The 15,318-nt window shown below is 46.1% G+C and overlaps 2 protein-coding genes across 2 annotated transcripts; one reads left to right on the top strand and one right to left on the bottom strand.

Moving 5' to 3' along the window:
- Window positions 1–9,421: 9,421 nt before the first annotated feature.
- On the bottom strand, window positions 9,422–9,908 carry ccdc157 (coiled-coil domain containing 157). The gene is made up of 2 exons (XM_070964906.1): window positions 9,638–9,908; window positions 9,422–9,523 (listed from the first exon to the last, which is right to left on the bottom strand). The coding sequence occupies exons 1-2, from the start codon at window positions 9,883–9,885 to the stop codon at window positions 9,436–9,438; spliced, it is 336 nt and encodes a 111-aa protein (XP_070821007.1). The 5' UTR covers window positions 9,886–9,908; the 3' UTR covers window positions 9,422–9,435.
- A 109-nt stretch (window positions 9,909–10,017) lies between these two features.
- Window positions 10,018–15,297, top strand: sf3a1 (splicing factor 3a, subunit 1). The gene is made up of 16 exons (XM_070964240.1): window positions 10,018–10,056; window positions 10,181–10,259; window positions 11,209–11,318; window positions 11,420–11,624; window positions 11,722–11,979; window positions 12,074–12,148; window positions 12,240–12,390; window positions 12,481–12,677; window positions 12,902–13,019; window positions 13,109–13,416; window positions 13,503–13,751; window positions 13,949–14,156; window positions 14,251–14,405; window positions 14,544–14,645; window positions 14,744–14,815; window positions 14,909–15,297. Exons 2-16 carry the CDS (start codon window positions 10,212–10,214, stop codon window positions 15,008–15,010), a joined length of 2,358 nt encoding a protein of 785 aa, XP_070820341.1. The 5' UTR covers window positions 10,018–10,056; window positions 10,181–10,211; the 3' UTR covers window positions 15,011–15,297.
- Window positions 15,298–15,318: the final 21 nt, after the last annotated feature.

Below are 15,318 nucleotides of genomic sequence, written 5' to 3'. Positions count from 1 at the left end.
TTTACAAAAATCTGCATTGTGGAATGATCTGACAGCAGCATCACACCCACGAAGTTTCAGGAAGTCTCATCCTCGCAGCAGTTTTTAGTTGTAATGTACGTCGCAAGTTTAGTCTGCGTCTCGTCCAGAAGGCAGAAGAAGAAGGTAGATTACAGCCAACGTCAAACACACGTAGTCGTCATGCGACCTGGGCACATGCATGATGATTTTATTAAATAATACTAATAATTTGAGAATAAATAATCTAATCTAATAAATGTCATCTCTTTTCATTCATCCACCTTTTAATGTTTTTTTAACCAAACAAGTCAAGTTCGTCTTTGTGAAAGTCCAAAATTCAAACCAACCACTGAACCTCAAGACTGTCCTTGTCCTTTATGTTTGGTCTTACCTGGAGGCAAAATGTAGATTAACTCACTCTAATAACCATATTCCTACATGAAACCTGGACACGACCACAAAAACACTACTTACCTTCATACTCACATGCAGTACTTGAATAAGAAAAGGATACCTTCAATTTGGCTAAAAATGATCTGGAAAATGTGTTGAAAAGCATTAAATTTAAGTAGCTGATTTCTAGAATGACAGAATAAAAACACCAAAGGTTAATAATTTAAGTTATTTCCATAGTGGTCGTGGCAGCAGCACACTGCTGTGCCCCTGCTACATCACAGGCTGAATAAGAGCATTTCGTAGAGAGCAAGCGTATCGTCTCACTTCCTGTTTCTGGTTGCTGCCTTACGAGTAGTGTGCGTTTGTCGCTCTTGTTCCTCTAAGTGTAATTTGCTCTGTGTTTTGTTACAGCGGCCTTTTATCCGCACTCTAGAGTAACATTAGTTCTGCTCAAGCACCCATAAGTCTGTTTATTTAGCGACCGTCAATTTTATTTGTCTACGCGCTTGTCTGCTCTGCTAGCTATACCAACTTAGCCTAGCAGCTAGCGATGGCTTCTCTCTGTCCCTCTCCAGCTCTCTCCTGCTTGGTGTGTCACATGTTTAGCTACTCCTCTGCCTCCTTTAGTGATACTGGTACGTGTAATAAATGTAGTTTATTTGGTGAGTTGGAGGCGAGGCTTAGTGAATTGGAAGCTCGGCTCCGCACCATGGAAACAAAACCATTAGCTATAGTTAGCCAGGCCCCCGTAGTCGGTGCGGACCGACCAAGTGCAGCTCCGGCTAGCCGTCCCTCGACAGCTCCCGAGCAGCCGGGAAACCAGGGAGGCTGGGTGACTATTCGAAGGAAGCATAGTCCCAAGCTGAAGCCCACGGGTCACTACCAACCGCTTCATGTCTCTAACAGGTTCTCCCCACTCGGCGACACACCCGCTGAGAAACCAACTCTGATTATTGGCAGCTCCATTTTGAGAAATGTGAAGTTAGCGACACCAGCGACCATAGTCAAATGCCTGCCGGGGGCCAGAGCGGGCGACGTCGAATCAAATTTGAAACTGCTGGCTAAGGATAAGCGTAAATACCGTAAGATTGTTATTCACGTCGGCGGTAATGACACCCGGTTACGCCAATCGGAGGTCACTAAAATTAATGTGGAATCGGTGTGTACATATGCTAAAACGATGTCGGACTCCGTAGTTTTCTCTGGACCCCTGCCAAATCTGACCAGTGATGATATGTTTAGCCGCATGTCATCGTTCAATCGCTGGCTGTCGAGGTGGTGTCCAGCAAACGGTGTGGGCTTCATTGATAATTGGCAGACTTTCTGGGGAAGACCTGGTCTGATTAGGAGAGACGGCATCCATCCCACTTTGGAGGGAGCAGCTCTCATCTCTAGAAATCTGACCGATTTTATTTATGAACCTAACCCCTGACAACTCAGAGTTGAGACCAGGAGGCAGAGCTGCAGTCCTACACGCTTCTCTGCGCCTCCATTAGAGCAGTTACCCACCCAACACTCCATAGAGACTGTGTCTGCCCCCCGACCACGTAAACTAAGTAAACCAAAAGTACAGAGAAGAGGAGTTAAACATAAGAATCTAATTAAAATTAGAACAACCTCTGCAATAGTACAACAAGATAGGAGAATTAAATGTGGACTCCTTAACATCAGATCTTTGTCCTCTAAAGCTGTTCTAGTAAATGAGTTAATATCAGACCATAATATTGATTTATTTTGTCTGACTGAAACCTGGCTGTGTCCTGAAGAGTATGTGAGCCTAAATGAAGCTACTCCTCCGAGCCATATTAATACTCACATTCCTCGAGGCAGCGGCAGAGGAGGTGGAGTTGCAGCCATTTTTGACTCAAGCCTTTTGATCAACCCTAAACCTAAACTCGACTACAACTCATTTGAAAGCCTTGTTCTCACTCTTTCTCATGAGAAATGGAAAACAGTGCAGCCACTTTTATTTGTTGTAGTATACCGCTCTCCTGGTCCTTACTCCGAATTTATAGCTGAGTTCTCGGAGTTTCTATCAAGTTTAGTCCTTAAAGCAGATAAAGTAATTATTGTAGGTGACTTTAATGTACATGTCGACGTTGATAATGACAGCCTTAGCACTGCGTTTATCTCAGTATTAGACTCAGTTGGCTTCCGCCAGAATGTACATGAACCGACTCACTGTTTTAACCACACCCTTGACCTTGTTCTGACATATGGCATTGAAATCGAAGACTTAATAGTCTCCTCACAGAATCCTCTTTTATCAGACCATCATTTAATAACTTTCCAATTCATATTACCAGACTACCAGCCAGTAGGCAAAAATTCTTATACCAGACTCCTGTCTGATAGTGCTGTAGCTAAATTTAAGGATATGATCCCATCAGTATTTAATTCAATGCCATGTCTCAATACAACAGAGGAGTCTTATGCTAACGTTAGTCCCTCCCAGATTGACTTCCTGGTTGATAGTGCTACAGGATCGTTGCGTATGACACTTGACTCTGTTGCTCCCCTAAAAAAGAAGAAAATTAAACAGAGGAGGTTAGCTCCATGGTATACTCCTCAAACCCGCAAATTAAAGCAAACTTCACGGAAAATAGAAAGGAAATGGCGTTCTACCAAATTGGAAGAATTTCGGTCCGCCTGGCAAGACAGTCTTAAAATATACAGGAAAGCCCTCCGCAGTGCCAGGGCAGCCTATTACTCTGCACTAATAGAGGAAAATAAGAACAATCCCAGGTTTCTCTTCAGCACTGTAGCCAGGCTGACAGAGAGCCATAATTCTTGTGAACCATGTATTCCTTTAGCTCTGAACAGTAATGACTTCATGAGCTTCTTTAATGACAAAATTCTAACTATTAGAGACAGAATTCATCGACTCCTGCCGTTAACAGGTACTGTTTTGTCTTCAAACGCAGAAATCGTAGAAACTGTTACTCAGTCTGTCGCAGTTTTAGACTGTTTTACTCCTGTTGACCTTCACCAACTAATTTCAATAATTTCATCATCAAAATCATCTACCTGTATTTTAGATCCTATCCCGACTAAGCTGTTTAAAGAAGTATTACCTCTAATTGACTCTTCAGTTTTAGACATGATCAATCTCTCTTTATCAACAGGCTACGTACCACAGTCCTTTAAAGTAGCTGTGATAAAACCGCTACTGAAAAAGCCTACTCTTGATCCAGGGGTTTTAGCCAACTATAGACCGATATCCAACCTTCCCTTTCTCTCAAAAACTCTTGAGAAAGCAGTTGCCAATCAGCTGTGCGACTTTCTAAACAATAATAGTTTATTCGAGGATTTCCAGTCAGGATTTAGAGTGCATTATAGCACAGAGACAGCACTGGTTAAAGTTACAAATGACCTTCTAATTGCATCTGATAAAGGATTTGTCTCTGTACTAGTCTTATTGGATCTTAGTGCTGCATTTGACACCATTGACCATGGCATCCTATTGCAGACACTGGAACATTTCATTGGCATTAAGGGAACTGCGCTAAGCTGGTTTAAATCCTACTTGTCAGATCGCTCTCAGTTTGTACGCGTTAATGACGACTCCTCTGTGCTCACTAAAGTCAGCTATGGAGTTCCGCAGGGTTCTGTGCTTGGACCAATTCTATTCACCTTATATATGCTTCCTTTAGGTAAGATTATCAGGAAGCACTCAATAAATTTTCATTGCTATGCAGATGATACCCAGCTATATTTATCAATGAAACCAGAAGAAACCAGTCAGTTAACTAGACTACAAGCATGTCTTCATGACATAAAGACCTGGATGACCTGCAATTTTCTGATGCTAAACTCGGACAAAACTGAAGTTATAGTAGTAGGCCCTAAACATCTTAGAAGGTCACTTTCTGATGACATAGCAGTTATGGATGGCATTGCGCTGGCCTCCAGCACCACTGTAAAGAATCTGGGAGTTATCTTTGACCAAGACATGTCCTTTCACTCCCATGTAAAACAAATTTCAAGGACTGCCTTTTTTCACCTACGTAATATCGCAAAAATCAGGCATATTTTGTCTCAAAATGATGCAGAAAAACTAGTCCATGCATTCGTAACTTCCAGGCTGGATTATTGCAATTCTTTACTATCAGGCTGCCCAAATTCGCTGCTGAATATTCTCCAGTTGCTCCAGAACGCTGCAGCACGTGTTCTGACAAAAACCAGGAAGCGAGATCATATTTCTCCAATACTCGCCACTTTGCACTGGCTCCCTGTAAAGTTTAGAATAGAGTTTAAAATTCTCCTCCTTACTTACAAAGCCATAAATGGCCAGGCACCTTCTTATCTTAAAGAGCTCATAGTACCTTATTGCCCTACTCCAACACTGCGTTCCCAGAATGCAGGTCTACTTATGGTTCCTAAAGTCTCAAAAAGCAGAACAGGAGTCAGAGCATTTAGCTATCAAGCTCCTCTCCTGTGGAACCATCTTCCAGTCTTTGTCCGGGAGGCAGACACTGTCTCTACATTTAAGAGTAGGCTTAAAACTTTCCTTTTTGATAAAGCTTATAGTTAGGGCTGGCTCAGGCTGGTCCTGGACCAGCCCCTAGTTATGCTGCTATAGGATTAGACTGTTGGGGGACATCCAAAGATACACCGAGCTCCTCCGTCCTTCTGTCCCTCTCCATCCGCACGCTCTCATGTCCTACCACGGCGTGTTACTAACTTAGCTCCTTCCCCGGAGTCTCTGTGCTTTGTCGTCTTGCAGGTTCCCATGGACAGTGGCTGAATCTGGATTGTGGATTTCAGCTGCGTCTCCTGCCTTGGCCCTGCCTGACATCCACTGCAACTGCTACTGCTGTTATTACATCCACTGTCACTGTTACTGTGACTGCATGTCTGTCTCTCTGTCTCTGTCTCTGTCTCTCTCTCTCTCTCTCTCTGACTGCTTTTCTTTCTGTCTGTCTGTCTGTCTGTCTGTCTGTCTGTCTGTCTGTCTGTCTGTCTGTCTGTCTGTCTGTCTGTCTGTCTGTCTGTCTGTCTCACTCTCCCTCTCTTGCTCTTCCTCTCTCACCCAACCGGTCGAGGCAGATGGCCGCCCACCCAGAGTCTGGTTCTGCTCGAGGTTTCTGCCTGTTAAAAGGAAGTTTTTCCTCGCCACTGTCGCCAAGTGCTTGCTCATGGGGGAATTGTTGGTTTCTTTGTAGATAAAAGAGCTTGGTCTGTACCAGCTCTATATGGAAAGTGTCCTGAGACAACTTCTGTTGTGATTTGGCGCTATACAAATAAAATTGAATTGAATTGAATTGAATTAAATCCGAGAAAGCACATATTCAGTGTATTCCACCTGTGCTGGTCTCCAGTGACTTGCTGCTGAATACTGAGCTCATATTAGTAAAGTTTAACCATTTAAATGAATGAATATCCTCTATACTTGCTTTTTTTTATTTTAGACTTATCTCATAATCAGGTGTATCAACTGATCAACATGACATGACTAACATGACTAAATGCCACAGTTAAGCACAGTGCTGATAAAATGTTGGCTGGCATCTGTGGCTGAAAGAGCTTAAGACCAACTTCGATTACACGCTTGATGACACACCTGTATAGTTAACCCAGTTTAGGGATTAACCCTCAGGTCATGAGCCGCTAAAGCGAATGCAATGATAGATCAGTTCGTTCAGGTGAGGGTGATTAGTGATGTTAGTCAGGTGTTTGCTCTCACTGGTTTTCATTTTGCAGGTTCATGAAAACACAGAAATATGAGGTGGGTTTGACGTTAATGGCTTTGGCATAAGAAAGGTCTCTCGGGCCCTCATCACACTCAGATTACACAACTGAGCTCATGAACATCTCAGATTTCCACTCGAAAGCTCCTGATGTGTGAAGCAGACACAGAGACGAGGAGCGTCATCGCACAAAGGTCTGCAGTGCGTGTGGTCCTGGTGCACTGCTGTGGATTTACCCACTTGGAGGGACTGAAACGAAGGTCGGTGGTGATTCAGCCGAGCATGAATCCTGCCAGCGCTTGCATTTCCATGGAAACTCCCACTCCCACCCTGTCAGATAGCACTTAAAAGCTGAACACATCTGTGTCATTGTGCGCCATTCGAGGTTGTACAATCCGCCCATTTACTGCGGTGAAGGTTAGCCATTCAGGCTTGTTTGAGAAGCAGATCATATGTCTGTAAGATGCAGCAGCCATCAATGTCCTGTTTTAACACGAGTACAGCGACAGTCTGCCTTCAATATATCCGGTTTATTAAATACACAGCACATTCAGCTTAACGTCAGGCAACAGAGGTGATCTTGAATCTTGAATCTTGTCTGTAAAATGACAAAACATTAGTGTTACTGTGGTATAATGTACAATAAGACATCATGATATGTTACTGCTGGTGATGTGCGGTTATGAGCCATGAAGCTGAAACACTCCTCATACACAGCCGTGTTCTCGCAGCCTGCCTTCGGTCTAAATGCACGAACACATTCAGGGTTTCATTTTTTCCTCTGATTGGAGCGAGAGAGGAGAGAACCACTGCACGCTCTTCTGTGGCTTTTAGCAGCGGCGGAGCCCGAGTTGAGGTGGAGGGTTTGAAGGTGAAGCTGTGGAGACGAGGGGGAGGCGGACAGGCGATCCCCCGACCCAGCGGAGTCCAGACCACCTTCCCTCCACCTTTCCTCCTTTCCTCTGTTACTGTAAGCCAGCTGCGTTGCACTGCTGCTCTGCCTGTGGTACAGAGGAGGGACGGGCGATACAAGAAGCACATGAGGCCGTTAATTATTTATAAAATATGCTCGTGTTCAAAAGTAACGTTTTAACAGCTCTAACTCACAATGGACTCTGGTGCGTCTGAGCGAGGTGACGTTTTTCTGCAGGCAGAGAGGGGCTGCACGTCTGCTGAGGTGACGCTTCCTATGCAGACAAAAGCAGAGTTTTAACATCACTTCCAATAATCAGCGAACCAATAGCATTATAGATTGGTATGCGTACCCTGGTGGCATTGTTTTGTGCTCTCTCCCTCAGTTTCACCAGGCTGGTGTGCAGCGTCATGTTTTCCTGCTCCAGAACTTGTACACGAATGCTGTTTGCCTGCAACTGTTGCTCCATATCCAAAAGCACGCTTCCTGTAGCTTGAAAATATACAATGAACAACATGTAAACAGTTGCACCATGACCACAGAGCTCAGAAAAGAGGATGCTGGGAAATGTGTTTGTGTTGAGAAAAAGAAGCTGGAGCTGTGGGGGAGTGCAAACAGCACAGAGCGAGCTGCATGCCACCCGATGATTCATGCAGGGTGAGATTGTTTTATAAGCAAATAATAAATAAATGCCTACTCTGTGGTTGAACCTGAGCCAGAGGGCTGAGCTCTGGGAAAGCCACCAGCAGCCTCTCCCTCTCCCTGAAGGCCTGCATGTGCTGCTTCGTCTCAGCCACGCTGGTTTTTAGCTGGCTGACTTGTGTTTCCAGTGTCTGCTTCTCCTTCTGGAGCTCTGAACACAGCTCCTGTTGAAGAGGAGCATCACACGCTCTTAACTGTGAACATGCTGGATGTTTGCTTGTCGAGAGCTCAAACACACCTGCTGCTCAGTGAGCTGAGCCTGCGCTCGTTCCTTCTCCTCTGACACTCGATGCAGCTGATTCTGTAGGTCGAGCTGTTTCTCCTCGCTCTCTCCCAGCTGCCTCTGCAGCTCCTCGCACTCGTCGTCGAGAGCATCGACTCTCTTTAGCAAAGCTCTCTGCTTTGCCTGCATCGACTGGGCACGAGACAGATGGGGGGTGAGCCGGCCGGCTGAAAACTACAAATAACCGGGTGTGTGTCGTGACACTGACCTCTTGCTGGCGACAGGCGCTGTGATACTTGGCGTTCTCTTTGTCGAGGTGGAGCTGAGTTTCAGAGATCTGACCCTCTAACTGCTGGATCCTCTGCTGTAGTTTACAGCAGGCCTCTTCCTCGACGTGCAGGAGTGTCACTTTCTCCTGCAGCAGATTCTTTTCACGCTCTACCACGAAATGAAATGATCAGTCATTACAGCCTAACACAAATGTATCTCAAGGATGGGATGATGGGAAACGAAATCATCCTTACCGAGCGCTTGCAGTGCATCTTGCTGTTCTGCTACTTCCTCCTTCAGTCTGGAGTTACTCTCCTCCAAGCGCAGAGTTTCTGTTATTGCACACATAAATTAGTGAATTTGCTCTCAGTGGTGTCGCATCACCTGTATTTGTGAATTGTCTGCACCTGTCTTGAGCTGCCGTTGCGCCTCTTGCAGCCTTTGCTCCGTCTCTTTCAGGGATCTCTGTGCTTTCCGCAGTGAAAACTCCAGCTGGACTACGTTCGCTTGGTGTTTTTCCACCTCTTGCTTGAACTCCTTCTGTGCTCTTTGCAGCTGAGACCTGAATGTCTCCCGCTCTGTTTCTGCTGCCACGAGCCTGTCTTTAAGAGGCTGCACCGTACCCCGCACATCTTCCAGATGTTTCGCAAGCCGGCGTGTGTCTCTGAGCTGCTCGCCGGCCCACTGGCCGACATCACCTGCGGTCATGTGTCCCAGCTCCAGGGTGTCCTCCACCGCCGCCGACAGCGGCTGCAGAGATGAAGGCAGGCCCTCGCTCTGCAGCAGCTCTACCAAAGCATTTCCGGTGTTTCTCAAAACGGACTGAGCTTGATGACATGCATCGCAGGGAACGAGGGATGACTCAGCTGTCTGGCAGCTTGCATTGTGGCTGTCAACTTTAGGACAAAGTGAGGTGCTGTGGGTAGGACTGAAGGGGACATGACCGTGTGGCAAAAACTTACAGGAGCTCGTGGAAGACCGGGCAGAGAGACACTGTCTGCTGAAGTCACTCCTTGAGCTCGTTTGATGGGAGACAGACGACACTGACTCTGTCTCATCACAGTCAAACGTCTTTGCTTTTGTCTGGTTCTTGATGTCTTTGTAGATGCCCTAAAAGAAGAAGTAAAAGTAATGAGATCTCTCATAATATTTCCAATTCTTTTTCATTGTTTTACTAAAATAAAGCAGTTTTCCTACCTTGAGGTTGGCAAACTGAACCAAATTACTCCAACAGTTTCTGACTACAAGACCGACCGACAGGCATCCCCTCTGCTGGGTGTGCTCTCTCCTGTGGCTGCACCTGATTTGCTCGACATAAGCGTTGAAGCTCTGCAGAAGAAGCAGGAGTCTTGATCAGGATCGGGAGAGAGAACAGACAAGTCCAGGGTTACTCTTCAATAAATATTTGCTGATGTGATCCAACGCGAGGCTGTGTGTCATCACCTGTCAATCACCAGCTCCAGCAGCACAATGTGGGAGTGCTGATTGAACGCGTCCTCCCCGTCCACGAAGTCATACTGCTCCAGAAGAGCTACCATGTCCAGATTACAGGAGAGTTTATCGGGGAACTTCCAGGAGGAGAAGCGGACCGGTCCGGTTCTAGAAAACACGTCCAGGGTCGCGCCCTGCAGGTCGACCAGGTCTTTCCGGAGGCTTTCGATGCAGTCCTGACGGCCGAGGAACTCACTCATGTCTAGCTTATATTTCTTGTGTCTGTCACAGCAATGGCAGCGAGTGGCTCTAGCTTGTTGACTAAACGTCTCCTTGACAACAAATAACCTGAGTACTGCAAGCTCCACAATGCTTTGCGGCTTGTTTCCGGAAGTAATAGGCCTCCATTGGGTCAACGAGAGCTCGACGCAGTAAGTGTTCAACTACAACAAATTCAGGCTATTAGCCGTGAAAGATTGTGTTCCCAATCTTATATGTTGTGTGTTATGTGTTTTTAAAATACGCGTACTATTGTTGTTGGTTGTGTGTTTGCAGGTAACTTCAGCTTTCCACGGAAGACATAACCATGCCGCCTGGGCCTGTTCAAATCGTTCAGCCGGAGTCCAACAACAAGGTGACGATACCGCTACGAGTTAGCTAATGTTAGCAAAGTAGCTAACGCGGTGCTTCTTTTGGGAAGCTAACGAACAGTTAACTTACAATTAAACTTACTGTAAATGTGAATTTTAGAGCAGCTAGCGTTAACTTCTATTTTGGAAACCGACCACACGTAACGTTAGCTCTTGTTAGCTTGTAGCTAGCCCTGAGCGTCAGTTCATTTGATGTATTGAATTAGCTTCAACTGCTAAAGCTAACTTTCCATCAGCTCAGTACAACAGAGCAGCTGACGGTTCTTTCCAAACACTTCAGTTTCGCTTAATGTGACGATTTACTCCGGGGTTGATTTATTAATTGTTTGATCCAGTCATAAAATGGTGGAAAATGTCTTGGTCCACAACCCAAAGAAGTGAAGTAACCAGAACATATTCACATTCAAGGATCTGCATCAGTGAATCGTTGCAGCTCTAACAAACATCATTTGAATTCATAGACTTAACTGTACTTAACAGTAATCCAAACTTTTTAGCACAAGTACAGTCTAACACCAGCCAAAATCACTATTACAAGATGTTTCTTTCTTTCTGGAAAGGAAAGTGTCGTTTGGGGTTTTTCCAAATGTTAATGATGCTTCAGTTTGACCATCTGAATGTCATTTTCCTGTAATATTGGGACGGTGGCAGAAGCATTAATCTGACATCAGATAGCTCAAAACAGCTGCAAACAAAACCAAACCCATCTGAAAACATGGCGTGATACCACGATACCATGGGGTCATTTTTTGGGTGAACTGGCAGCTTAAATGAGTTGAGTCTTTGTAGTGGGTCAGTAATTATAGATGTGGTTTGTAGTTTTTTATAACATGGCCATGGTAAAGGTCTGGATGCTGAGGATGGAGAACTTGCTTTTCTGTTTTTTAACTTACTTACATACTACAGCCTAACAAATGTAAATTCTGTCAACAGAGCGATGCAGGACCTGAAGACACCCCTGCCACTAAACCCATTGTCGGTATCATATATCCACCTCCTGAGGTCCGAAACATCGTTGACAAGACAGCCAGCTTCGTTGCCAGGTTGGTTTCTCCACATGTGTCAGGTGGACAGTCTTTCATACAGCTGCCGTCTGAACTGAGTTTTATGTCTCTGATTTAACTGATTTCTTCTCATTTGTTAGAAATGGGCCCGAGTTTGAAGCAAGAATCCGTCAGAATGAGATCAACAATCCAAAGTTTAATTTCCTCAACCCCAACGACCCCTACCACGCCTACTACCGTCACAAGGTCAATGAATTTAAGGAGGGCAAAGCGCAGGAGCCGTCTGCAGCCGTGCCTAAGGTCATGCAGCAGACCATGCAGCAGTCCCAGCAGCTTCCTCAAAAAGTAAGACTTTGCATTTCCGTCGACTCTTATTTTTGTGTTTTTTCATTACATATAATTAGTTGTTTGCTCATAACGTGTAATATGTTCTGTTTGTCAGGTGCAGTCACAGGTGATTCAAGAGACCGTCGTCCCCAAAGAACCGCCTCCTGAGTTTGAGTTCATTGCAGATCCTCCATCAATCTCAGCGTTTGATCTGGATGTTGTCAAGCTCACTGCCCAGTTTGTTGCTCGCAATGGCCGCCAGTTTCTCACTCAGCTCATGCAGAAAGAACAGAGGAACTACCAGTTTGACTTTCTGCGGCCGCAGCACAGCCTTTTCAACTACTTCACCAAGCTGGTTGAGCAGTACACGAAGGTGACCGGACAGTTTCTGCCTCTGTGATGTTATTGTTGTTCTTTGTTTGGGTGGTGATGCTGAACTCTATCTGGATTCTTCTCTCAACCTGTAGATTCTGATCCCTCCCAAAGGCCTGCTGACCAAGCTGAAGAGAGAGGCTGAGAATCCAAGAGAGGTTATGGACCAGGTAATTTCCTTCAACCGTGGCTGTTTTTTAGATCATGCATTTAATGGCATGTTGCCCATGTTAATCAGCTGTTCTGCTGCACAACTATCAGGTGAGGTACCGTGTTGAGTGGGCGAAGTTCCAGGAGCGTGAGCGAAAGAAGGAGGAGGAGGAAAGAGAGAAAGAACGGGTGGCATACGCCCAGATCGACTGGCATGACTTTGTTGTGGTTGAGACGGTGGATTTCCAGCCCAACGAACAAGGTAATTCAACCACAGTAATTCTAATCTCTAACCGCACAAGCTAACTGTAGCTAGAATGATTTATCTTTATTGGCACGTCTGTTTCCTCAGGCCACTTCCCCCCGCCTACCACGCCAGAGGAGCTTGGCGCTCGCATCCTGATCCAGGAGCGCTATGAGAAGTATGGCGAGAGCGAGGAGGTGGAGATGGAGGTGGAGAGTGAGGATGAAGATGATGATCGGGAGGATCGGCACGATGGCCAGCCCTCACAGCCTGATCAGGACACGCAAGTGCAGGACATGGATGAGGTGAGAACTGATGAAGTAATTCATCGCTTTGCCGTGTGCATTATCCATCCAGACCAGCTGTAGCCGGCAGTGTCGCTGTACTGAAATTCAGATGGATATCGTTGGTTTGATGTTTGTAATTTCTTTTTCCATTCAAGATTATTTTTACCACCTGTGTCTGCTAACCATCTGCTTGAAAGGAAATAAAATATTACATATCATTCTTCGCCTCATGCTTTCTTTAGGGATCTGATGACGATGATGATGGCATGAAGGCTCCACTGCCGCCAGACAACCCCATGCCACCGCCACTGCCCCCGACTCCAGATCAGGTTATTATCCGCAAAGACTACGATCCCAAAGGTAAGGCATGCTTCTTTAGATGGAGAAGTGTATCACATGCTGTCACTATGCACGGAGTGTGTTCATCTCATGCTGTCCTTTCCTCACAGCTTCCAAGCCTCAGACCTCAACTGCAGTTCCAGATGAGTATCTCATCTCACCAATTACTGGTGAGAAGATCCCAGCCAGTAAGATGCAAGAGCACATGCGTATTGGTCTGCTGGATCCACGCTGGCTGGAGCAGAGGGACCGCAGCATCCGAGAGAGGCAGACCGAAGATGAAGTGTACGCTCCCGGTTTGGATATCGAGAGCAGCTTGAAACAACTTGCTGAGAGGCGTACCGATATCTTCGGTGTGGAAGAGACGGCCATCGGTAAGAAGATTGGTGAAGAAGAAATCCAGAAGCCGGAGGAGAAGGTGAGTGCAGCTGTGGGTTTATGTTACACAGGGGTGGAACGTTTTCCTGAGTCGGCACAGTTCTGATGGCTGTTTGATGTCACCAGGTTACTTGGGACGGCCACTCAGGAAGCATGGCTCGTACCCAGCAGGCGGCACAGGCCAACATCACCCTGCAAGAGCAGATCGAGGCCATTCACAAGGCCAAAGGGTTGGTGGGAGAGGACGACACGAAGGAGAAAATCGGCCCGAGCAAGCCCAGTGAGATTCATCACCAGCCTCCCATGCCCTCCGCTGCACCTATTCTGCCCAAACCCAGTCCACCAGTCGCAGCGGTGCCTCGGCCACCCTCCACTGTGAGTTACTTACAAAACCTGATTTGTTCATGAAATTAGAAAATTCATATTTACACGTGAATGTTTTGTATGCTTGTTCACAGCAGTCCTGTCTGCTCGTGACCTTTACTTGTTCAGCTCTGTGGAGTCAGATGTGTGAAGGCATACTGGGCCAGTAAAGCTGGTTCTGATTCTGGTTCTGTGTTCTTTGCTAACAGTTGGCACCTCCAGTGCGCACCACCCTCCTGTCCGCTGTGCCCGTCATTCCGAGGCCGCCCGTCGCTCCTGTGGTGCGCCTCGCGCCAGGACAGGTTATAACACCAATGCCTCCCATGATTCCTGCTCCCCGCATCAACGTGGTCCCCATGCCGCCTTCAGCACCTCACATTATGACCCCCAGACCACCTCCCATGGTTGTTCCAGCTGGTAAGATGAAGGTTTCCAAACCCCTAACACTGACATTCAAACTGAATATGGATTGCTGAGGAAATTCATTTAAAATAACCTCTTCTTCCTCCAGCGTTTGTCCCCGCTCCTCCAGTGCCACAGCCCCCCAGCTCTGCTCCTCAACCACCAGCCCACCCACCCCCACCTCATGATGATGAGCCCGTGAGCAAGAAGATGAAGACCGAGGACAACCTTATTCCCGAGGAGGAGTTCCTTCGTAGAAATAAGGTATGTCCCGGCAGTGAGATGTCATTGGTTTATTTCCAATATACTACGATCTGCATGCAGTCAAAATTCAGCTGTAATCAATATGGGAAACTTCTGACTGGGCCTGTAACTTGCCTAACTTTGTCTTACTCTCTCCAGGGTCCTGTGGCAGTTAAAGTCCAGGTCCCCAACATGCAGGACAAGACCGAATGGAAGCTGAACGGCCAAGTGCTGAATTTCACCGTTCCACTCACAGATCAGGTGTGCAAACGTTGCATCGTCGTCTCCTTCTTTGTAGTGAGTGTGTGCAAGTGCACCGACCTGAATCTCATGGATGTCTGAATGAAATTTCTCCGTAGGTGTCTGTCATTAAAGTCAAGATCCATGAAGCTACAGGCATGCCAGCAGGGAAGCAGAAGCTGCAGTATGAGGTAACTCTCCTTTTCATCCTCCTTCAACCTGAAATTTCCTTTAACATTTTAACTCAGCTGATTGAATAATCTTATATTTTTTGCTCCTTTTAGGGCATTTTCATCAAGGATTCCAACTCCCTGGCTTATTATAACATGAGCAATGGCTCCGTCATTCACCTGGCACTGAAGGAGAGAGGAGGAAGAAAGAAGTGAGCGTGCAGCAGCGAGCCTCCCTCCCTCCTGTCGTGTTATTTTAGGTTCAGGACAAGGTTTCAGAATTATATTGTGCTTTTCTCACAATAACGTGTGAAGAGTATGATTTCTCTCAATGTTTCTTAGAAAGCTAAACAGATTATACTGCACACTGCCCGACAGGCGTGGCTCCACACTATTGTTTCAGCTCTTGATTTGTTCATTATGATACAACATATTGGTAACTTGTGAGAAAAAGTAGAGCCCTAAGATGTCCATCCATTTAAATAAAGGAATAAAAATCCAAATCTCCCTTTGATGCTTTATTA

This window comes from Chaetodon trifascialis, chromosome 6, assembly GCF_039877785.1.
Source record: "Chaetodon trifascialis isolate fChaTrf1 chromosome 6, fChaTrf1.hap1, whole genome shotgun sequence".
Classification (NCBI taxonomy): Eukaryota; Metazoa; Chordata; class Actinopteri; order Chaetodontiformes; family Chaetodontidae; genus Chaetodon; species Chaetodon trifascialis.
The sequence above is the reverse complement of the archived record's forward strand: the minus strand, read 5'-3'. Positions and strand labels throughout refer to the sequence as shown.